We start from the raw sequence: 21,317 nt of genomic DNA on the forward strand, positions 1-21,317 counted from the left end.
GCACAACGACGTCAAGCGACTACATTCCCAGCATGCTTTGCAGCACAATTTTACGGACAATAGATGTTTCGGCGCTATGACAAATTAATCTTATGATCTTGACTATTAATGCCCTAAATTCTGTCAGAGCGACTGCACTGAAATAACCATGTTTATTTAATCTAACACACGTGACGAAAAGGCATAACGGTCTCAGACACACCGCTGCTGAGCCTAATCCTGCACGTCATCAAAGAGGGACAGTGTAGAGCAACAGCAACAGCGACAGCGTGGATGGAAGTGTTATCGGAAGATAGCCTGTTGTTTTTTATTATTATTATTTTAAATTTACTTTTTATTCTGGACTTTAAGACTTCCTAGGACATATAACTAAAAATTATCTAAGTTAAACAATGTGTCAGGTTGAAGAAGAGTACAGCGGCCCGTTAGAAAAGACGTCTCTACCGACGTAAGTTTGGTCCGATCAGCTGCGTGAAAGACCTTTATTTAGGTAGCTGTACTTTAATTAGGTGACTGCACTTTAGTTAGGTAGCTGCACTTTTCCTTCATGTAGCGTAACCTATCCTGCATACCTGCACTAATGCATATATGTCCCTAGGGTCTCCAAGAAATGTATGAAGTGTAAAGAGAGCACTGCAGTGCTGATTATCCGCGTGGGAGATGCCTTTTGCAGGTGCATTGCTATTCAAGCTAATTACTGTCAAATCAACCTTTTCATTCCGCAGTTCATGTAAAATTGCCCGTGTTTAATTTTCATTATTGCTGGTCTTTAAAATACGTCATGAGGAGAGCAACAGAAATATATTCTGGCTAGTGGGATGCGTGTGTGATGCGTGTCTCTGATCTTTGATTAGGGATTGCTTCAGAGAATATTTTGTACACAAATTTCGAGCAATGCTGGGGAAGAATCGTGTCATCTTTCCTGGAGAGAAGGTAGGTATAAATATAACAACCATTACCTGCAGGGCTTCTGCATGACACTCAAACTCGTAATGTGTCTGTTTTAGGTGCTACTGGCTGTTTCTGGTGGGCCAGCATCTAGTTCCATGTTAACACAAGTTCAAGAGGTATGGACTCAGCTACTCCGAGTGAAGGTCTTACCCAGCAGTGGAAAAAACATTAGATCTAGTATGATGTCAAGTGGCATAACCAAATGTTTTTGATTGACTAGATGTTTAATCACTCTTTGCAGGGTTTAAGTCGGGATGCCCCCAAGAAGCTCAGATTTGCACCAGGCATTATCTACATAGACGGTAATTGCACTTTTAGTATTTTTGAGCATTGATAGCATTGTTGGAACATTGGAACTTTTAAAATATCATCACGTAGTGGCAATGTTGAGAACTGGTTTGCTGATATTGTTTTGTGATGTTTCCAGAGGGTGGTGCCTGTGATCAGAATGCTGAGGAGAGGGAGAAGACTCTGTCTCAGATGGAGGCTATCTTTAGAAAGACAGGATTCCCTTACCACATAGTCTCGCTAGAGCAGGTAACCAGGTTTGGGTAAGAGTAAAGTCATTAACCTTCTGACTAGGGTGCTACTATATGGACATTTTATTGTGACTGTACTGTCTTGCAAAGCCTTGCCAAATAAATTGCCTAATAGATCTTGATGCTAAAATATATACTAAAGGGTTAATGTTGTGACATGGTTAGTTCATTGGATCGTGTGAATGACATGACTCATCAAAACAAGAATAGAACACTCATCTGGCAGGAGATTGGTCAGGATGACTAACAAATCACAATGATTCCTGTATTCTGTAGAGTGCTCTGTACATTACAGCTTTACTTGATATCGGTATCTAAAGGCCAGTATTGCAATATCAATTAAAAACCGATATATCATTCAGGCTTACTGCTGACCCTGTTTAGACCCCAGTGGTGTAAACTGGAATCTCACTCTCCCTGCGTGACTGAAGCTCTGAGTCACTTTTACTGTAAACTCGATTTTGTATCCTCTCCAAAAATATTTCCTGTTCTTTCAGCTGTTAAAAGTTTTCCCACCTCCAAGCTTTAGCATAGGAGCGGACAAACCAGACTCCTGTTGGGATGCAGCACTGAAACTAATTGCGATGCAGGCAGATATTCCCATTACCTGTGTTTGTAACAGCTTTGATCTTTGTAACATGAATTGGGTTGCATCATTATTTCGTCTTCCTCTGTTGGGGTGGTGGGGGGTGTGAACGCTGCTTTTGTGTCTTATTTCAGGTAATTGCATCATCTTGTCCATTATCTCCTACATTGCCAAACACCACCCTTTGATGCTGGCATGCAATTGTTGTTACTTACATAAGAGGAAACTCACTCATGTAGTTGGATTTGAAATCTAGCAATTTTCCCCCCTTTATCTTCAGCAATTCTGAGTTGCGGCTGTGTTTTGTCACTGGCTGATCTAACTGGCAGTGTTGTGTGCTTGGCTGGCTCCTAGGTCTTCAGTCTGCCCAACTCTGTGCTGGAGCCTGTTTCCTGTGGCCCAGAGAGGCCAGGCTCCAGCTATAAAGCAGCGGTAGATCAATACCTCCAGCAGAAGGAGGTGAACCAGAGGCAGGGGCAGCTGGCCACAGAGGAAGCCCAGGATGCAGTGGCTCATCTCAGTGTGCAGGCCTCCCAGGTTAGCCCCGAGCACAAACAGGCCCTGGAGAAACTCTTTTCTTCTTTGAAGACCCTGACAGCCAGACAGGACATGCTGCAGACCCTGAGGTGAGCCTTACTATCAGAGCTGAATATTCATGATGTTGATTACATAAACACTCAGTACCCACCACATTGGCTACACCTGTCTTGTACAAAGCTGTACAAAGCTGTACAAAGCTATCTGACCACTCAATTTTTGTTAGCTATCTTCTAACACTTAGTCATGGGTGAGTGCAACATGCCTACTACCGTGCTGCTACCATGTCAGACTTACTTTGCTGTTGAGGGTATTTTCCAGTCAGCAGTGGTCCTGTAGTCAGAAACTCGCCAGCACTGAAAACAGTAGAAGGTGGCAAGCAAATTGTGGATGTGTTAAGTGGGCTATGATATGTAACTGTACATCTGCAAAAAGCACATAGAAGATGCAAGAATACATTTTATTAGGTTATTATTGTTTTTTAAGGAAAAAAAGAGAATGTTCTTAATAAAGTGAATGTTTGTTTAAGAATACTGACCGTATAAACATACAGACTTGGTTTTTGTAATTTATTTATTTATGTTTTTAAACATGCTTCCTTTTTTTGCAACTAATTTCCTATCTCACCTCAAGCGAAAAGGGAGACATTTGTAAAGCAAAATATTTTGTTTTGGTCCGTCCACATTATGGAGATGCACAGAAGCCTGACTCATTGTAGGGACTTGAATGTCAAAGTAGCGATGCAGTCCCTTTCTCTTTGTTCGTTTTCTCCCCCGATCTCTCATAATGCCCCCCCGTATTGTCGCTGTCTTATCAGTGCCCGAGTCTGAGTCATAGGAGAGAAGCAGGGCCATGAAGTGTGCTGTGAGCTCTGTTTCAGTCAATAACTCAAGAGTGCATGCAAAGTTTAATGAGGGACAACAGTGTGCGTGTGTGTGCGTGTGTGTGCGTGTGCGTGCGTGTGTGTGTGCGTGTGTGTGTGCGTGTGTGTGTGCGTGCGTGTGTGCGTGCGTGTGTGCGTGCGTGTGTGCGTGCGTGTGTGCGTGCGTGCGTGTGTGCGTGCGTGTGTGCGTGCGTGTGTGCGTGCGTGTGTGCGTGCGTGTGTGCGTGCGTGTGTGTGTGCGTGTGTGTGTGCGTGTGTGTGTGCGTGTGTGTGCGCGTGTGTGTGCGCGTGTGTGTGCGCGTGTGTGTGCGCGTGTGTGTGCGCGTGTGTGTGCGCGTGTGTGTGCGCGTGTGTGTGCGCGTGTGTGTGCGCGTGTGTGTGCGCGTGTGTGTGCGCGTGTGTGTGCGCGTGTGTGTGCGCGTGTGTGTGCGCGTGTGTGTGCGCGTGTGTGTGCGCGTGTGTGTGCGTGTGTGTGTGCGTGCGTGTGTGCGTGCGTGTGTGCGTGCGTGCGTGTGTGCGTGCGTGTGTGCGTGCGCGTGTGTGTGCGCGTGTGTGTGCGCGTGTGCGTGTGCGTGTGTGTGTGTGTGTGTGTGTGTGTGCGTGCGTGTGTGTGTGTGTGTGCGCGTGTGCGCAAGTAAGTAAGTGAGCAGCAGAGTGTGAGCAGCTGAGAAGGGCTATGGCCTTCTTCCAAACTCCTCGGAAAAGCTGCAGAGATGTTTCAGTGGAGGTTTGTCTACTTGCCACCTGTTCACATGCGCCACGGTGTGTGTGTGTGTGTGTGTGTGTTGGGGAGCAGGCAGCACCTGATTCTACACACTGCCCGGCTGAATGGCTACTCCAAGGTGATGATGGGAGACAGCTGTACGCGGCTGGCCATCAGATTGCTCAGCAACATCTCTCTGGGGAGAGGGGCATCCCTGGCGGTTGACACGGTGAACCGTCACACATACACACACTCCTGTTACATCTCAATAATGGTGGCAATAAATTGCATGCGCTGAGATTTGGGGAGTGTTTTAACAGATGAAATGCAGGTCAAAAAAGCTGTAAAAAAGCAGGTAACACTGGCCCAGGCTGAGTAATGCAGATCCAGTACAGTCCATTCCCAAACAACACACACTGACATACTCCAAACAGTAGTGGGAGAAGTAGTAATAATAATGATGATAAGCTTGAGAACATTGAGCCAGATGCAGTTAACATGTGCGTTTGCTCTCTTCTGCTGGCAGGGTTTCTCAGATCCTCGGTATGGAGATGTGGTGATCGTACGACCCATGAGGGACTACTCCTCCAAAGAGATCGCCTTCTACAACCGACTGTTTGGTGTGCGGTCGCTTTTCATCTCGGGCCTGGGCACTAAGGTGAGATCGGCTCTCTAATGAGGGTGGTACTCGTCTGTTGCTGCCGTTAGCGCTGGAGCACTCCACCGATGAAGACAGTTATTATCCCTTCACTCATGCAAATCTCTTATTACTGCAAGGGTGTAATTACATCATTTATCACGCCTGTGTGTGTGTGTGTGTGTGTGTGTGTGTGTGTGTGTGTAAGTAAAAGTTGAAAGGCAGTAGAGCTCTCCTTCACTTACTTTGGCCCAGGGCCGTACTCACTGCATGTGTTTGTTTTTTGCCGCCCTGTAGATTGATTTTGCACATGCAAATGGTATTATGCTAACTAGTCTTTGCTAGTTTTCTCTTTTACTTTTCATCCACTTTATCAAAGTGCTGACAGTGCAAAGTGTTATTCTGAGTGGCTGGGTCCGCATCTGTCTCTGTTTTTTCTCCCCAGACTTCCGATAAGGCAAGTATCCAGCAGCTGACTGAGAGCTTTGTCATCAAACTGCAGGCTGACTTCCCTTCCACAGTCAGTACCATTTACAGGTAGCCGTGATTCAGAAAATCTTCCACTTGGCTTGGCCTCAAATCCGCATGCCACACTTGAACTTTGGGTGTTTGAGTGGTTGTGTTTGTGTTTCCTAGAACAAGTGAGAAGCTCCACACTGCTTGTCCTCCTCAGACCTCCGGCGCTGTAGCTGCTGACAAGTGTCTTCTGTGTCTCTGCGCTGTGTGCAATAAGGCAGGCAAGTCACAGCATCAACAGTGACGGTATTACATGGCATCAGTTGGCCTACAGGCAACGGTCTTTAATAGATGTACAATGTGCACATTACAATGCACCGGATGGGCGTACCTAATAAAATAACCACAGATCAAAAGAATGAAGATGTTTTTAATCACGTGGTCAACAGATTTGTATTTTGAAGATGGCGTTTTTTGGAAAAAATCGAGTTATCATTTTTACTACAAACATATTGTAGACGCAGCCTCTGCTTCCCATGCCAGCCTCATCTCCGAGCGGCTGTCTCGGGGCGAGCTCGGGATGGAGGCCAAGATCGATCCAGCCTCATGCTGCCCCTCTGGGACCCTAGACCCATTCTCCTGCCAGAGGGAGGGCCAGGGCTGTGGGGAAGGAGGTTCCTGCACTGCTGGGAGGTAAACAGAGTGCTCACCTTCCTGTCTCTCTTCCTTAGTGGATTCCGCATTTATGCCGTTACGGTGATGGTTGCTCTCCGCTGACTGTGTGCTTGTGCCTCTACCATCAGGGCACCTGCACCTGCAGACCTGAAGAGTCTCCTGTGTTACAGTTGTAGGCTTACTGTTAAAGACATGGTAAGTGAACCAGGTTGTGTTGGCAAGCCTCCTGGACTGCATGCCGCCCTGCATTAATGGCTGAAGTGCCTGCAGAACACTATACATCGGGCTCTTCTGACTCCTAGTCCTGAAACAGCTTTGCATTGCACATCAGTGATTTTTAACCTTATGAAGGGCTTGTTAATTCGCTGTTGCGTTGAGGTGGGGGGGCCGGGTGCAGAGAGGTGCTTATATGCTGTTGATATGCCCTGCTTGCATAACTAATTGAGGGTAGTCTTGCAGGCAGCGGAGGACACTCTTCCCCCATACATAACGTCTGAGGCTGAGAAGCGCTGGAATAGGTGAGTAATGGCAGTAATTGCTTACTCTCTGAGTGAATACTCACAATAGGCCTCATTCACGAAAACGTTCCTAAGACAAATTCTACGTCGGATTCATGATGTGTTCTTAAACCGTAGAGTCGTTCGGGTCTTTGTTCTTATAATTATGAATCTCATTGTTCTCACAAATTGCAAGAGTGTGCCAGTTGTTCCTAACTGGCTTAGGCATACAGTCACATAAAAGGGCACGAAACTGCAGTGGCTTTATGCATACACAGAAATCTATGCTACATTTTGGCCACACTTTAAAAAAGGTTTGCTTAATTGTGCCTTGATTTCTCAAATTCTGCCTATATTTCTAAAAACTGACCAAGGGTTTCACTAGGGCCTTTTGATTTGAGCCTAGCCATGAAATGGTCTACATCTAGAACAGAGCTCAGTGCAACATTAGTCAATGATTACAAATGTATCCTTGGTCATTTAAGCACAACACTGGCTTAAAAAGTAAAAACCTCTTTTGTCTTTGAATTTCTTTGAAAACATCATTGCTCCTCTCCCCTTGGGTAAAGTGAAGCGGGCTAACATTACAAGTAAACAAGGCTGCGTACAGACCGCATTAATATCGATAGCGGTTCACGTGTTTAGTCATGGTAAAAAGTCATTTTCAGCTAAGTTACCCATCTATAAATTACTGCTGTGCTTGTCCTCCAGTAACTTGAAATATGTGAACTCTCCACCACACCCTCTTTCTCCTGCTTTCAGAAGAATGTATGTCCATGTGGTCGATCTTCTTCCTTCGTGCGTAGTGAGGAGGGGGTCTAAGGGGATATGCCCATGTCTGGTGGACACTGTAGAGTAACGTTTAAAGTGGCAGTAGTATTAAACTGCAGTTTTAATAAACAAACAAAAAAAACCTTAGTGCTGACATCGAAACACCGGGGGCTTAAACCCTGAAAGCCCATTCTTAACGACGCCCCAGATTCTGACTGACTTTCTTAATTACAGCACAACAGCGCACAAACATACACAACTTTTTTTCACTAATTATTTGATGGCATGGTTACCAAGTAACATAATTGATGTGACTTGTAGTGTAGTCTTTATTTTAAAAATGCATGCTTTCTAAAATAATGAAAATAATTATTTAAAATATGATAATGTTTAATTTAAATTCTATAACTGTATAATTGAAGAAAAGGCAAGGAACAATTATTTTGCGCAAGCAGTTCGGTGCTCAAATGTACTTAATTGCTCTCGTGTGTGTGTAATTGTTTTAACCCAAGAATAAATCCCAAACAGGAAAACTGCGGAATGTCGGAATCTTTGTTAAAATGGCATAAGTGGTTTTTAAGAAATTTCTTCCTGTGAATGAGGCCCAGTGATTGTCCATGACAGGGCTCAGTTGAAGGAGGAGGTCAGAGAGTTTCTATTGGAGGATGAAGATGAAGAGGTGGGATGAAGCTCACCATTCACTGGCACGTTGCCAAGGAACATCTGGCCTTTTGCACTCAACACCAGGCAGTCACTCTGATCCTATTCGAAGGGCTGCTTGGTTAAACCATTTTATTTAACTACAAATCAATGGCAGGTTTATCACATGCAAATTATGTGCAAGTGTGTCTAATTATGAAAGTATACAGCTTGTTTTATTGTGCTTTTTATTGCCTTAATAAAGTCCTGTTATTTTAAAGAGTGTGTCATCTTTGTGATGTTTTATGCAAGGCAGTAGGGATCCAGGAAGCAGTAAGATGTGCAACATTATTTTTAATATACTGTAAATTTGCAAAGTGTCACCAAAAATTCATCACATTTGATTTTTGAAAATATGAATAAATAGAAGGTCTTTGACAGTTACAATAGTACGTTTGATTGTCCCTACAGTAAAAACCCACAACCATCATAATGGTAGCTAATTATGTAAAATTATTCCAGAAATACATTTTCCATACAAAACATCACAACACTATAGCAGACTTGCCTGAAGTGTCATTATGCATTTTCCCTATGGTGTAACAGTCTTTCTACTTCCTGCAGCCAAATATAACTTCAAGTCTTCCATTTACCAGAAATTACATTTTAACCATTTTTAAAACAGCTGTATGTAAACAGTTTTGCTGCAGTAATCATCATCATGAAATACATTACAATAGTGTTTGTGGTGCTGCATAAGAGGTCCTCCAAGTATAGCTGTGCCTCATCTGCTGGCCACCCCTCTGTGGCAGGCTACACTGCGAGGAAGACCCCAGACAGTAACGCATTCAAGATCAAACCTGCGCTTGTCCCATTTACTCTATAAGGCTCTTTGGTGACACGGCCTGAAATAGGATTATGTAAGCATGACTTGATCTTAAAGAAAAACCTAAAACCTCCATAATCCAGGCTTCAGATTCCTGACCCATACATCTCTCTCTCACTCACGTACTCACACAAACAGTCAGCATAGCTCAGCAGCATTGGGGAGGGGAGGGGAGGGGAGGGGAGGAGGAGGGGAGGGGAAACTGCTATGGACTGTGTTCTTTGAACATGGTTGCAGCCATCAATCGCATCAGTATGTCACGCTCGAGGGCTAACCCTGCAGCTCCGTTCACTCGAGCAGAATCCCAGAACAACCGCATCGACACGGAAGCACACACTTGGGCCCCGCGCTGCCGTGACAAGGGCCGGTAGCGGATTTGGGAACAAGCGGGAGCCTAATCGCCGTTCTTCTCCCGGGTCCATTTGATCATGGTCTCTGGCGAGCGGTACAGGAAGATGAGCTTGGAATACAGTTCCTCCTCCAGCTCCAGCTCGCCCGTCTCGCGCACGAGGAAGATGTCCGTGCACAGCTTGAGGATGCGGTCCACGCACGGCAGCTCCTCGAACATGATGGAGTGGGAGATCTCGCTGAAGAATCCTCGCACAAACTTGCCGATCACCAGAACCACCGACACGTACAGGCCCATGATCCTACAGCAGAGCAACGGGGACCATCAGCAGTCACGCGTCGGCTCAACCAACAATCAGCAACACAGTTACAGCAATGCCCTTAGCTTCCATGCGCCATTAGTCGTGTTAGCATTCGAAATAAACTGTTCTTTTAATACTGTTAAAAAAACAATGAATCATGAAACTGTGTTATGTTACAGGAAAAAAGCCCTTTTAAATTTTATTCTAGAAGCCAAGGATGGTGGGGCAGCTGTGGCCTAAATTTTAGAGAAGGTTGGTTAGTTTGATCCCCTGAACCAGCAATAACCACGGCTGAAGTTCACTTGAACAAGGCACCTAAACCCTAACTGCTTCCTGGCCACCATAGCCATTGTGTGAGTGTGACAAAGACGTACAGGAAGGTGAACCGGTTGCTGAGCCAGGTATGCTTCCTGCCCTCAGCCTTCATCACAAGCGGTGTAAGAAGTGGGCTGGTGGCGACATGGAGACCGTCACTCCCTGAAGGAGGGGGTGGTGTGACAGACTGTCACTCAGGAAGGTGATTTGGGTGCTCTTGCTGCTGTGCAAGAGAGCTGACTCTTTAGTCCGGGGCTTGCGTTTACCAGCCATAGGACCCTTCAGCACTGTATGCGTGTGTGTGTGTGTGTGTGTGTGTGTGTGTGTGTGTTTGTGCGCGCGCGCGCATGCTCACTGGCCCTAACTGGCGCATCCACTCTATATGGGTTAAATGCAGAGAGGAATTTCTCTAAGGGGATCAATAACAAAAAGTACCCCTACTTCTACCTCGAGTGCTGCAGACGTAAAGCGTTTTTCCTAATCTACAACCCCCAATTCATCTCTGCAGCCATTTAAAAAGCATGGAGGAGAAAGGAAAGCACTAAACTGTGTGGTGCCCGGGGGGGCGTCCTGGGCTGGTGGGAGCGAACAGCCCCGTAGGGCAAGCTGTCATGTCGGATTTATTTCACCATGCAGGTGCAAGAGCTAAAGTGTTCCTGGAGACCTAGAGCTCCTTACCCATATCCAGCCAGAAAGCCCAGACTGGGCGGACTGACTTTGTCATTGAAGATGACCATGGGCAGGACATCGCATCTTGCTGAAGACTTGTCACAGTCTGCGATGCTGATGTCCCACCACTCCTGGGCTGCAGTGCTGTTCAGAGACACGTCCCTCATGAGAGACAGCGTCATGTCCAGATAGCCCTCTTCATCTCCTGCCACAAACAAACAAACAAACAAACAAAATCACCACCATCAGCACCTGTTCAAAGCAGCTAAAGAAGCTCAACATGAAAGCTCGAAATGTTAACTTGGCTGGCAGTGAGTGAAACGTGACTCATTTGCATAATGATATCTAGTCCCCAACTGCTTTTACTCCTCACTCCTACCATTTCTGCCTTTTAGACTGAAGTATTGTTTTAAACTTCTTAAGTTTCCAATTAACTGAATGTGCATAATGATCATTCATAATGGTGCTAGCGTTAGCCCGACTGATTCGCGAGGCGTGCAGGCCTTACCCTCATACAGCTGACTCACGGGCTTCGCCTCGGCTCCGTTGGGGGCTCGGATGTAGTTGGGGAACATGTGGGGCACTCGGCTGGTGGGAGAGAGGACCGCAGGCAGGGTTAGCCCACACACACGGCCCACTGACTCATGCTCGGCCGGCTCTGCACAATGACTTACGCTGGCTCTGTGCGTTTGCTCTGCAGCAGTGAGGCCAGGTCTGCTCTCACGTGGTTACCATGCTCCAGATTGATGGAGTGCTTGTCAAAAGTGTTCTCCACTGTTCCGCCCTTCCCCAGGTCCCTGCGAGACACACACACACACACACACACACACACACACACACACACACACACAGAGTTTTATACCTTCTCAGCATGGGGGATCACACACATATGTAACATATCAATAAAATATCTATATTATGTAATAAGAATTTTGTAAGCCTAATCAGAAACCTAACAAAATCCAATGTATAGCTTCTGCAAACAGCGTTTCACCCCTCAGTTGTTCTATGGCTTCCTTTTTCTGCCTCACAATCTCTCTTTTACACACACGCCCCCTCCTGAGACTGACCTCTGGAAGGTCCAGGCCAGGCGCAGGGTCATGTCTGCAGGGCTGTCCAGCAGCTCCCGAATGAGCTCATCCCTGCTAGGCGGACTGATCCTCCACACAGAGCCCGAGCTGCCCTCGATGTTGGCCGTGACGATGTCCTCATAGCTGTACAGCGTTATGAACTGCATGGCCACCTGGGTGAAAAATGTATTCAGATTATTGCAATAATATTACTGCGCATTATATGGATGGAGAATAATATCCAGTGTACTAATGTTTTAAAGGCATCCACTGGCAGAACTGTACAGGTCCAGCAATATGCACATATGCAGATACTAAAACCCTTATGGGATAATTACAGCCTAATAGAAGCTAGAGACTCCCATGTGCATACAGTAAGATATAACTTGTACTTTTACTTGCTTTATCATTTCCATGATACTTTGATATTATTTCTGAGATCCACACATTGTGTTATTTGAGAAGTACTGTTTAATTCTTGTGCACTGTTAATAATCTGATGATCTAAACCACAGCTATTTCAGCACTACTATGGCAAAAACAACCCTCCCCCCCTCAGCCTGACTAGTACATGTAGACAGCAGAGGAGATACAGCACTCACTGCATTATTTCCGAACTCCTTGGTGAGACGGTCATAGTTGTCTTGGGTATAAGGCTGTATGGACTGCTGCTGCACACTCATGGTAAACAGGGGCTGAAGAGATGGACATGTTTTCACTTTCCTTAATCTGTGACTAAAGCATAGCAAGCCAGCAGCCTCCAACAACAACAAACCCAACTACTGACAAGTGTGCCATACCCGTGTTTAAATTCCAGAATATTCAATTGCCAGCATTAGAATGCAGCAGAATGTCTGTCAAACGCCGATTATGATATTTGGACCGAGTTACCTCGTAACCGCCCAACTTGACTGTGACCGTAACGTCCACAGGATGGTTGACCACACCCACAACTGATCTGACCAATGAAATGAAGAGCAGCGGGAACCAGATGATGCAGATGAGGAAGAAGATGATGAGTCCACCCATGCCGTATTTCACTATTTTCTTCTTTTTCTGGCCCTTTGGTTGAGGGTATTTCTATAGAGAAAGAGGTTTGGATCTGGAGCAGACCGGGACTGGCAAGTGCCAACTTCCTCATAACTGGTTCATTTAACAAGTCCGATAACTCGGCACCAAATTCGGAATCAAAGGCCAACGCTGCACGCATCCGTTTACCTTCTCTGTTTCTCGGCTGCACTTTATGATGAAGATGTTGGCGTAGATGTCCTCCACGCACATCCAGTTGGACAGGGACAGGGTGGTGTCGGTCCAAACCCAGTCCATAACGGCCCGAAGCTCCACCAAGAAGGGAACTAGGCGGAACCTGAAAGCAAACTCTGAAGTTATGCAAAACTTCCCATTTTTTCGGGGGTGATGTTCAGAACAGTTTTTTTTTGTCAGCTGAAGAAAGCTGTGAAAAAGCTCACCCTTGGAAGAGGAAGAGGTTGAGGTGGTTGTACTTCTTAGTGAGAAAGTTTCCAAGAATGCGGGTGGGATAACCGCAGCGGATCTGATAGGCTGACAGGGTGAAGTAGATGCACTTCACAAAATACCAGAGCTGGGCCACAGAGTTCTGGCTGAACATTCTGCAGAGATAAAGGAAGAACACAGCGGCTTTGAAAAGAAGTTGCTTCTGTTTTTGTAATTTTTTTTTTCTTGGGGTTTTTTTTTTTTTAGGAAAGGGAAGTTTTTTTGTTTTTTCCCCCCCCTCACACCAACATGCTTAGTGTCTCCTCTGAAGTTATTACAGAGAATCATTCACCCACACACACCCACACACTCTGCAAGTCCTTTGAATTTGCACTGACTGAATTTAAACTCTCTCTGACCCTAATCAGCATGTGGGTTCTGCAATTCAGTATGACATCATTCAACTGCAGTGTCATTCATGTTATCATTCCAGTAGAAAAGTACCTCAGAACTCTTCATAAATATCCCACATCCTTATTCAGACCCTTCACACTTTTACTCAAGCTAAAATCAACGCACACAAATGCACAAAATAAATGATTTATGGCACAACAGCAGGACATCCTCCTCTTCCTCACCTCTCAGTAACAGCAGGCAAAATGAAGAACATCCACAGGTGGATGCCGAAGACCAGGAGGATCTGGAAGATGAGTTTCCCCAACATGGCCTTGCGCAGATAGAGGGCGCGGTCCACGACCATGGTGCTGAACTGGATGAGGAGCATGACGAGGAAGGCCTCAGGCACCTGGTCCTCCGACAGCGTGGAGGCGATGTCCGCTGCTGCCGAATGTTTCTGGAGAAACACACACACACACACACACACACTTAGGAACAGGCATTTGGCTGCTAAACACATTCGCAGGACAAAACAATCCAATTCAGCATTTGTTTTGTTTTTGTTTGTTCGATTAAGAAACTGAAAAGCTCTTTATGGTTTGGTGGCCAACCCCCCCCCCCCCCCCAACTCTGAGCATTCTGATTTTGGATAATTGGGTCAAGACGGCATAAAGTTATATTGTAAACAGAACAATACCATGCAAAAAACTTCAAAAGATTCATTATAATTTTTATATGTTGCTTAAATCAATTAGATCAATCCAATAAAAAAATATTTAAATAAATAAAACAACAAACTTGGTGAGTGTTTTGGTGAGACACTAAAATCAGTGGCAAAGCTTTGCAAACATATTCGTCCACGGTCAGAAGCAGCCTCAATACTCACTCCAAAAGCCCAGAATCCGAACACGATGATGATGAAGTCCACCACATCAGTGAGGAACATCAGCGCGTACACATCAGTGGCGGCCCGATCCTCAGCATGCAGGATGTTCTTGAAGAATCTGTGGGCTGGCATATAGATGTTCCCCATGCTGAAAAAGAGAAAGAGAGGAAGGAGAAAGAAGATGAGAATGACAGAAAGAAAAACAGAGGGAATGAAGAGAGGAAGGGTGTGTATGGTGTATTTAGCATCGTTTTATTTTGGAGTTGACTTCACCAGAAACACGCCACTATTTCACAGCAGGACTTGGAGCTGTGCTGTAGCAGCATGCTAACTGGGTCAAGCCTCGTTGGCACAGAGAATTCTCAGGAGGTTTTTACTTACACAGAGATGAAAAGGCCCTTGAGTTTCTCCCCAAAAGCCTTTAGCTTTTTACCCGCTTCCTTGCTGCGCTGCGCTGTGGCCTTCTTCTTCGCCTCCTTCACCGTGGCATCTGCGAGAGGTAAGAAAATGTAAAATGTAAAAAATGATTAACTACTGCAACGTCGCATGTTTTAAGACAGCAAACAATCCCGCTTCTGAAATTAATCAAGCCCTGCACGGTCCCCCTCGCCTTTGTTTGACGTTTTCCTCTTGCGAAAGCGGAGCAGGCCTCTCTTCTTGCCCTGCCCCTCGTGCGGGGCGGGCGGGGCGGGAGTCATCTCTGTGCTCTGGTTCTGCTCCGGGTCGGGCTGGGTCTCGCTCGGCACATCTGCAGGACTCAGGGCTCCCCCGTCAGCCGCAACGGTCTTGTCCTCTAGGTTGGAGAGGCCGGTGCACACCTCCTCTTGCTCCTTTTCTGACCTCTTCTCCTCTTGCGAGGATGGACTGGAGTTCTCCTCCGGAGGACCTCCCTCGTCCCACAGCCCATAGCGCTGAGGACCGATAACAGCAGTGACAACATTCTTACATAGTCATGCATTATTTATATAGCATTTATTTTTGGTTCAAATATCTTTTCTCTACATACAAATGAAATGAATAAATATTCAAGTTCATTATGATAAAATAGTACGTATGCAAAATAAAAATAAAGGAATTGCATTTCCTATTCAATTTGGGTGGAGCTGAATTTGAATATGGTATTCGGTGAAGCACAAACAGTGGGTTTTTATAAATACTTCATACAATTTTATTTTTTTAAATTGTGTGTTTATGGGAAGGAAAACAAACACGGAGCGTTCTTCATAACTGAGGCATCATGTTACTTTTGTTTTCCTTTAGTGTTTTATTCTTTTGTTTTCCTTTTGCTGTCCTGTTGGTCCTACAACGCGTGAAGCCGAGTTTGACTGAGAATGGGAGATTATTCCGTGTTAGCTCTGGCAGTGTAGTGACTACCTAACTAGTTCACCTACATGCTGTGCTCACTGCTCAGTTAGCCTGTCTCTCACAGATGCAGATATCATACTGGACAACTAGAGCGCTATTTATAGTTAGCTCCACTGTTGTCTACTAGTTGCATCATTTCTGTCTCAAATCCCTTACCTCATTTCCCAACATGAATGCCCTATTTATTCAAAAACAATTTTGCTGCCCCAACAAACACAGGTGCAAATACTGGGCTCTGTGGATATCCTTACTGTCTAGGTTCCAAAAACACCTTAAGAGTTCGGAACTTGTAAGTGCCTCATATCAGAAAAACTACATTTCCTAGCCCGGCCGTGTCCACGCCGTATGGGTGGGGAGTGGGTGGGTGGAGTACCTGGAGCAGCGAGCGGTGGAAGAAGAGCGCCAGCAGCTGCAGCAGGTCGTAGCGGATGTAGTTGTCAGTTTTCTCCAGACCCAGGATCCGTGGGAGGAAGAAGGGCTTGTTCTCGTTCAGCTTCATCTCGTATTCGCTGTTCCACGGGAAGAAGCCAAACTGGAACAGGTATTTGACTACAACCATGACCTTCAAGAGAGAGCAGAGCAGACCCCCCCCACACACACACACACACACACACACACACGTTCCTTCAGAGAAAGTCATTCTCTGCCAAGCCAAATTCCTTTTCAGTCTTAAACCTCTTGCCAATAAAAATGATCCAGACATCTAAAATTGATCCTGATTCTGCAGGCACACTCAGTACAGAAATGTATATGATAATTATGTTGAGCTGGATCCAACAGAACTGGAGGAAATAGCATTTTCTACTCATTCCATAAATAGCTAAATCTAAAACAAAGTGTAAACGCTGCAGAAACACTCTTACTGGCATCAGCTGCAAGTGCAACTCATTTTAAGGCAAGACCAGATGTGCATGCCACTGTACTATAACATTAACTAGGGTATCATGGGTGTCCAAGTGTTTCACTCAGTCCACTGTCATACATGGATGTCATTAGGTCCCTGAACTACTTTGTGCTCTTTGTATGGATATTAGGTTGTCCCAAAAACAGAAGCTTGCAGTTCAGAAATAGTAATGTGACAATACAACCTTTTACACAAAATACAAAGAGCCAAGTTGGAACGCAAGATGCTCGCTCGAAAAAAGAAAACACAAATTACAAACGATTTGTTCTGACCCACGTCATACATATGAACATAAACCAGGCCTGCTCAGACAACATAGTGACAGATAAGCCGCTGATATTTACACCAAACCCACGACCTTGGCGTCGCAGGCATCACGCTCTGCCTACAGGAATAACAGCACAGCGCGCCACAATACGGCAGGGGCCACCTTTCCCTGACCCCTCACCTCCGTGTAAATGATGGCGGTCATCCAGAACTTCTTGGAGGGGCGGGGCACCGACAGCATGGCCCAGAGGAAGGTGAGGACAGGCAGCACCAGTGAGATGACGGAGGCGGTCACCATGTTGTTGAGCACGATGATTAAGTAGCACACCAGCTCGGAGTGGGCCGCCAGCACGTTGCACAGGGCGAAGAGCAGCTTGAGGAGCCGGTTCTGAGTGGAGTAGAATGCTCGGCTCTGCTCCAGCTCCTCGATGGAGAAGGGCCTGGGACACATCGCTCACGACTGTTAGCGCCCGGGCCAGAGCACGTGGAACAAACAAACACCCCCACCCCCCACCCCCGGCTCGCTGCTTTTACAAGATCTAAACAGGGCATTTGCATTTTGTAACAAAAACCTCTCTACGCATCTTGAAGTGCATTGTAATCGTGAGGTTTTTGTCAGGACAACAGAGTGTTTTCCTCTTCGATGTGGTGACAGTAATGACTGTAGAGTAATTAAACCTATCCTTCCATTCTACCTGTCTGCGAGCAGCTCGCTGGCCGTTCTGGAACGTCGCTGCCGACGGAGATGTCGAGGCTCTGCCTCCGGCCCCGGAGGGGGCGCGGCAAGCAGCGTCATGCTGTCACAGCCCCGTGAACCCTCCGACTCGCCGATTTCCTCCAGCTCCACAGCACTTCGGCAAAAGGAGAAAGACAGAGGCAAAATGTAACACCAAAAAGCTCTAAGAGTGAGGACTACAATGACAGTATTAGAACGTGCTTGGCTGTGACGGTGAGGTGCTGAACTGACCAACCTGGCTGCAGTACTGATGATGATGATGATGTCTGTGTCTGTCTCATCTAGACACGACTCCAGAGTCGGACTCTCGCTGCCCAGGGACAGCTGGTCTCCCGATGGCTCCCTCTTGCTCCTCTACAGAACCCACACGTATATTTATACCCACATGCACATTTAACAGCGTAACTCCTTCCCGCTGGCCGGCGGCGGCAGCGTGTCGTGGGCATACCTGTGTGCCACGTCGCTCCTGGCCCGCGCCGTGGATGAGTAGGTGGCGCTCCTCACAGAGCACGGTGGAGGTGTCCACATGCTGCTTGGTGAGCATGGTGAGCCACAGTGTGAAGCTGTCCACCATAGCAAGGCAAAGCACCCACAGGAACTTCAGCACGTCTAAGATCCGCTGCACCGTGTCACTTCCTGAGCCTGGAGAACAGCCACATGTCACACTACAGCACCTGTCAATCATTCAGCAGACCTCCAGTTGATTATAGGCAAGTCATTACTTGGCTCCTCCCTGTCCTCTTCCGGCTCCTCCCCTTCACTGAAGACAGGCGAGGTCTCGTCATCACCTGCTCATATGATATAAAGAAACTAAGTGAGACACAAATGTCTGCGCATGTTATTCTGTTGTGCATTTCTGTGTGATGAATGTAAGTATGTCTAATGACTATAATAAACATGGCTGACGGTAAATAAAAACTAATTCAGAACTGTTTAGTATGATCTTGTTTGCTTAAAGCTCCCTCTCCACTATGAGCTTTCCTCCGTTAACAACAGTTAGCGTTTTGTGTTCCTGAAGGGTTCCTTTTATGCCTGGCCCTCTGGCATGCCAGAGCCAGTGCTCTGCACAGCTGTGCCTCTTTCGTGTTCAGACACACCAGTCTGAGGTCATCAGCTCCTTCTCCAGATCTTTAGGCAGGCACGTTAGTGCAGGAGGGCCCAGGGCTGGCGTCACAAGAACATGGTCTTGATTTGTGCATGCTTGTGTGCATTTATATTAATATATATATATAATATAAAAATAAAGGTTCCAGGTGACTAATTGCAATGTACTGTAGTAAAAGATGCAGAGATAGTCAAAATTGCAGTGAAGTGCACAAGGTTTTGGACAGAGGTCCTTCATCAGCTGTGGAAGCAAAGCGCTGTGCTTGCACAGATGATGAAGGGCCGCTGTCAGAAACATTCTGTTTCTCAGGAAACTCTGTGTACTTCTCTGCAATTCTGACTACAATACATTATATATGTGCGTGTGTGTATATTTGTACGTGCATATATGCTCGCGTACGTGTGTGTGGGGTCTGACCTGAGGCCCGGGAGCCAGTCTGCTGTCTTTCCCTCTCCAGCTTCTGCTCCCTCTGCCTGCACTGCCGCTCTTGAAGTGCCTGTTTAGCATTGCTCACCCATGCCTGGTATGCCAGCTGTGGAATTTCACACACACACACACACACACACACACACACACACACACACACACACACACACACACACACACACCAAAAACAAAATTATTTAATTGTATAGCACTTTTTTTTCTTTTTACAACAGATGTTATAACAAATCAGCTTTTATCCAGGCCCCTAGTGAGCATCAAAGACGAGGACAAACCTGTAAAAACATGTGCAAACATACACACAGCTTTAACACCATTATACCAAGGTTATATACCTCATGTGTGCATTAACCACACAAGTGGTTGTGTGTGTGTGTGTGTATATATGTGTGTGTGTCTGTGTGCGCGTATGTATGTGTGTGTGTGTCTGTGTGTCTGTGTGTGTGTGTGTGTGCGCGCGCGCGCGTGTATGTCTGTGTGTGTGTCTGTGTGTCTGTGTGTCTGTCTGTGTCTGTGTCTGTGTGTGTGAGAGACCTGAAATGCAGTCAGTCTGCGCTGTTTTTGCTCCTCTTCTATGAGATCTTCCTCCTCACCACTGTCTGACTCAAACAGGTAATAGTCTCCAGAATGCAGTACTGCAAAAGATGCACACACACACACACACACACACACACACACACACAGTAATGAAGCATTAAACCCCTCCAGCTCTGCAGCTCAGACTGTGCAGGAGTTAAACCCTACAAGTTGGGTATGATCAAGTGATTGTGTCTTTGATCTAAGATATCATATCACACACACACACGCTTAAATATAAAGTCAAACAGGCTTATTGGGGAGCTGCCTGAGAAGCTTCAAGTTATTTAGCCAATAAGAAGTTTTACAGTAAAACACCCAGTGAACTGTCCAGAAATAACATAAGCAAACACCCATGTCCACACACACACACACACACACACACACACACACACACACACACACAGAGAGCTGCACAGAGTTGTTAATGAGACAAATGAGGTGAACAGCCAGTCAGTAAATCTCATTTTACAGGCCAACTTGCTTGCAGCTTAAAAAGACATAAATGCCGAATTTTTTTCTCATAAAATGAGCGAGTGAGAAAGTGATTGAGTGAGTGAGTGACTGAAATGGATAGAAACTCAAAATCAGGCTGGCTATTCCAGACCTCCCTGGAGCGTGTGAGCGGAGAGAAGGCGAGCAGAGGGTGGGGGGCCGCACCGGTTGCATGGTCTAGCCAGGGGTGGTGCCACTCTTTCTGACTGGAGATCTTCCTCCTCTTCTTCCCCTCCTGTGACTCTGTGTGAGGAAGATGAGCAGCAGTGAGGGGTTGCAGTCCCACACAGTGACCAGCTTCTCACAGCCTGCTGGTCTCTGGGTGAGAGACAGGTGGGGCTTCTTACCCGATGGCTGCTCCTCTCGCTCGGACGCCCTGCGACCCTCTTTATACCTCTGCTGCTTATCGCGGATTCGCTTCATTCTGCGGGGAGAAGGACGAGTGTACAAAGACTGAAGGCCTTGCGCAAACAGCCTTAAAAGGCTATACTGCATTGTGTGGGGTTTTACTGTGACCAGAGTTGAGGCTGGCTGTTACGCGAACCGGAGCGGGAGAATGAGAGAGTGGGAGAGGGAGAGCATTGCGCTTGAGTGGGGCTTAGTGTTATGAGGGAAACAGGAGCCATGACTCACGAGTTCTTCAGCTGCTCAATAGACTTCCTCTCCACCTGCTGGCGGAAACGGACGTTCTTCATGATGCTGGCCTTGAATAATTCGAAACCCCTGGTGCCCCACACACACACAAACACACGAATTATGGTTAGAGAAAATGCAATCAGTCTGTGTAATATAATTTTCCATGCTTATTACTGCCTTGGATTAATTGCAATCACTGCCTCTTGCTTTCATAGTCAAAACTGAAACGCTTCAACAGTTATGCTGGTGTCAGCAGTGAAACCCAACACCGCCGACCTCGGCGAGTCGACTCTCAGAGGCTCCTGCAGGGGGCGCACTCACCGCGAGGCCTGCTGGGCAGACGCCTGCAGGTCCGCACTCACATGCAGGAAGTAGAAGCTGAGGAAGACTCTCCTCTGCAGGAGCAGGAAGAAGAAACAGATGCTGTCCCAGATGATGCCCGCTTCTTCAACAGGCAGACTGCACTCCTCATCACTCAGAGTCGCAGCTGCAGTGAAGCACACACACACCATTGTGGGTTGACCATGTTCTGGGTCAGGTGTTGTCTAGAAGTACGGAGTTCATTCTACAAATGTAATGAGCTTTTGGTTT

General features: G+C 46.4%; 2 protein-coding genes across 4 annotated transcripts in view; one reads left to right on the forward strand and one right to left on the reverse strand.

Moving 5' to 3' along the window:
* Window positions 1-127: 127 nt before the first annotated feature.
* Window positions 128-8,154, forward strand: ctu2 (cytosolic thiouridylase subunit 2 homolog (S. pombe)). The gene is made up of 15 exons (XM_027007355.3): window positions 128-448; window positions 599-673; window positions 855-933; window positions 1,008-1,067; window positions 1,193-1,253; window positions 1,379-1,488; window positions 2,431-2,702; window positions 4,293-4,428; window positions 4,726-4,857; window positions 5,282-5,373; window positions 5,473-5,573; window positions 5,811-5,985; window positions 6,096-6,162; window positions 6,427-6,485; window positions 7,860-8,154. The coding sequence occupies exons 1-15, from the start codon at window positions 393-395 to the stop codon at window positions 7,921-7,923; spliced, it is 1,539 nt and encodes a 512-aa protein (XP_026863156.2). The 5' UTR covers window positions 128-392; the 3' UTR covers window positions 7,924-8,154.
* Window positions 8,155-8,208: 54 nt separating this feature from the next.
* piezo1 (piezo type mechanosensitive ion channel component 1 (Er blood group)) overlaps window positions 8,209-21,317 on the reverse strand; it is a 61,075-nt gene continuing 47,966 nt past the window's right edge. For 2 of the 3 annotated variants that reach the window (XM_081706030.1, XM_081706032.1), the window contains 25 exons: window positions 21,048-21,213; window positions 20,724-20,813; window positions 20,438-20,514; window positions 20,256-20,333; window positions 19,554-19,654; window positions 18,993-19,107; window positions 18,193-18,258; window positions 17,919-18,112; window positions 17,706-17,824; window positions 17,430-17,585; window positions 16,916-17,174; window positions 15,937-16,125; window positions 14,809-15,109; window positions 14,580-14,688; window positions 14,199-14,346; window positions 13,555-13,769; window positions 12,934-13,092; window positions 12,683-12,830; window positions 12,356-12,544; window positions 12,067-12,159; window positions 11,465-11,637; window positions 11,069-11,191; window positions 10,903-10,982; window positions 10,442-10,599; window positions 8,209-9,410 (listed from right to left, as the gene is read on the reverse strand). In XM_081706030.1, coding sequence (XP_081562156.1) covers window positions 9,018-9,410; window positions 10,442-10,599; window positions 10,903-10,982; window positions 11,069-11,191; window positions 11,465-11,637; window positions 12,067-12,159; window positions 12,356-12,544; window positions 12,683-12,830; window positions 12,934-13,092; window positions 13,555-13,769; window positions 14,199-14,346; window positions 14,580-14,688; window positions 14,809-15,109; window positions 15,937-16,125; window positions 16,916-17,174; window positions 17,430-17,585; window positions 17,706-17,824; window positions 17,919-18,112; window positions 18,193-18,258; window positions 18,993-19,107; window positions 19,554-19,654; window positions 20,256-20,333; window positions 20,438-20,514; window positions 20,724-20,813; window positions 21,048-21,213 — 3,899 coding nt within the window. In that variant the 3' untranslated portion in view covers window positions 8,209-9,017. Of the gene's footprint in view, window positions 9,411-10,403; window positions 10,600-10,902; window positions 10,983-11,068; window positions 11,192-11,464; window positions 11,638-12,066; window positions 12,160-12,355; window positions 12,545-12,682; window positions 12,831-12,933; window positions 13,093-13,554; window positions 13,770-14,198; window positions 14,347-14,579; window positions 14,689-14,808; window positions 15,110-15,936; window positions 16,126-16,915; window positions 17,175-17,429; window positions 17,586-17,705; window positions 17,825-17,918; window positions 18,113-18,192; window positions 18,259-18,992; window positions 19,108-19,553; window positions 19,655-20,255; window positions 20,334-20,437; window positions 20,515-20,723; window positions 20,814-21,047; window positions 21,214-21,317 lie in introns of all 3 variants that reach the window. The other variant, XM_081706031.1, reaches the window with a different exon arrangement.

Source organism: Electrophorus electricus, chromosome 23 (genome assembly GCF_041902795.1).
Source record: "Electrophorus electricus isolate QZ-2024a chromosome 23, ASM4190279v1, whole genome shotgun sequence".
In the NCBI taxonomy this organism is placed as follows: domain Eukaryota; kingdom Metazoa; phylum Chordata; class Actinopteri; order Gymnotiformes; family Gymnotidae; genus Electrophorus; species Electrophorus electricus.

Coding starts and splice junctions, on each gene's coding strand:
- ctu2 (XM_027007355.3), top strand. CDS start 393: ATGTGTCAGGTTGAAGAAGAGTACAGCGGCCCGTTAGAAAAGACGTCT. Junction 5,986..6,095: donor GGTTCCTGCACTGCTGGGAG/GTAAACAGAGTG, acceptor CTCTACCATCAG/GGCACCTGCACCTGCAGACC. Junction 6,486..7,859: donor GCTGAGAAGCGCTGGAATAG/GTGAGTAATGGC, acceptor TGTCCATGACAG/GGCTCAGTTGAAGGAGGAGG.